Source organism: Penaeus monodon, chromosome 23 (genome assembly GCF_015228065.2).
Source record: "Penaeus monodon isolate SGIC_2016 chromosome 23, NSTDA_Pmon_1, whole genome shotgun sequence".
NCBI classification, from domain to species: Eukaryota; Metazoa; Arthropoda; class Malacostraca; order Decapoda; family Penaeidae; genus Penaeus; species Penaeus monodon.
The window spans coordinates 27,372,374-27,373,770 of NC_051408.1; the positions used below are offsets into that span (position 1 = coordinate 27,372,374).

A 1,397-nucleotide genomic window follows, 5' to 3' on the forward strand; every position below is an offset into this window, starting at 1 on the left:
CTAACCACATATCTATCACTGCCATCTCTCTCTTTACTCCATAAGAAGCACAGACTCACCACGCACGGCCCCATCCCTCCCTCGTCCCAGCCTGCGCATATCATGCCGTTGCTGACCGGGTTGACCTTCCGGTAGGCGCGCTGGCACTTCTTGTTGGTCATGACTGGCACCCGGATGGTCTGCAGGAGGTCGGAGTTGCTGCCATCTGGAGGAGAGAGGCGCCCGTGAGTGCTCGGCCCTCACTCTCTTCACATAAGTGACTGCTCTTCAGTAACGTAAATTTCGTTTCTTTATTTGTACCTTTTCTTTGATTTGATGGAATAACTCTTCATGTATTTGAAAGCAATTATGTCTGTATATACTGAAATATCTTAGATTCAATAAAATTGGAAATATGTTTTGTCATGATTCAGAAGAAACAGAATTCAAATAACCGTTTTCTAACACAAGAATAAGTTATCACAAAATATATATTTTTTGAGTCAAGCTCTTTCAAGCCACAACAGCACCGGCCCCTTTCACACTCACGCTCCTTGGTCCTCCCCCAGCCGGTGACCGAGCACTGCAGGCCGATGAAGGACATGTTGCGCGCCGGCAGGCAGATGGTGTTGACGAGGCCGGCGTGCTCCTCCAGGTCCAGGGGCTTCCGGAGCTTGACCAGAGCGATATCGTTGTCCCAGGTCTCCGAGTCGAAGAACTGCGGGTGGTCGTGCTTTGCTATTATTCAGTTCATCTTTTTTATATATGTTTCTGTAATTATTAATTTGTTTGTTTATTTCTATGTGATTTACCTTTTCATTTATTTATCTTTTATTACTTTAGTTATTGTTTTTGTTGTTAAGGTTCTTTGTATGTTTGGGTTTTGTAGTGTGTTATCTATATGATGTTTATGACATAAGGGAAATCGTGCTTCGTGTGATCCCTTGTTGCACTGGAAGATTGCATTAGAGTTGTGAATATATATGTTCCCAGGAGAGATGTCTGGCAATTACGATTAAAGTTCGAATCAGAAGCAACACAGTTTGAGAACAAGGAAAGTTATTTTGTGGGTACGGGCACAAGGTAATTCTACAGTGGATTAGTATAACATAGCTAGACAATTAAAGAATTATAAAATGAGAACATATCCCTACATGTACAGCACATTCCAGCGTGTATATACATACACACAACAAAGACTTCATCATATATGCTCTCATGTGTAATTATGGCGTGAGTGATAGCAAATATTCATGAAGCTTCTACTTGTGCCCATGCTTCAACCCGCTCGCCTACATATTGGATGAGAAGCCTCTTCACGGGACCTTTTCATCACGCACCTCCGCCTACAAGTCGTCATCATGCGTAATAAATGAGTCAGATATTCAACTCACAAACAGGAGGAATCGCCAAGAGGT

The 1,397-nt window shown here is 42.9% G+C and overlaps 1 protein-coding gene across 1 annotated transcript in view; it reads right to left on the minus strand.

Moving 5' to 3' along the window:
• LOC119587911 (mast cell tryptase-like) overlaps positions 1-1,397 on the minus strand; it is a gene marked incomplete in the record, with an annotated part of 22,644 nt that overhangs the window by 3,399 nt on the left and 17,848 nt on the right. Inside the window, 2 exon segments of the mRNA XM_037936620.1 lie at positions 60-205; positions 529-697. Of these exon segments, the coding sequence (XP_037792548.1) occupies positions 60-205; positions 529-697 (315 nt within the window).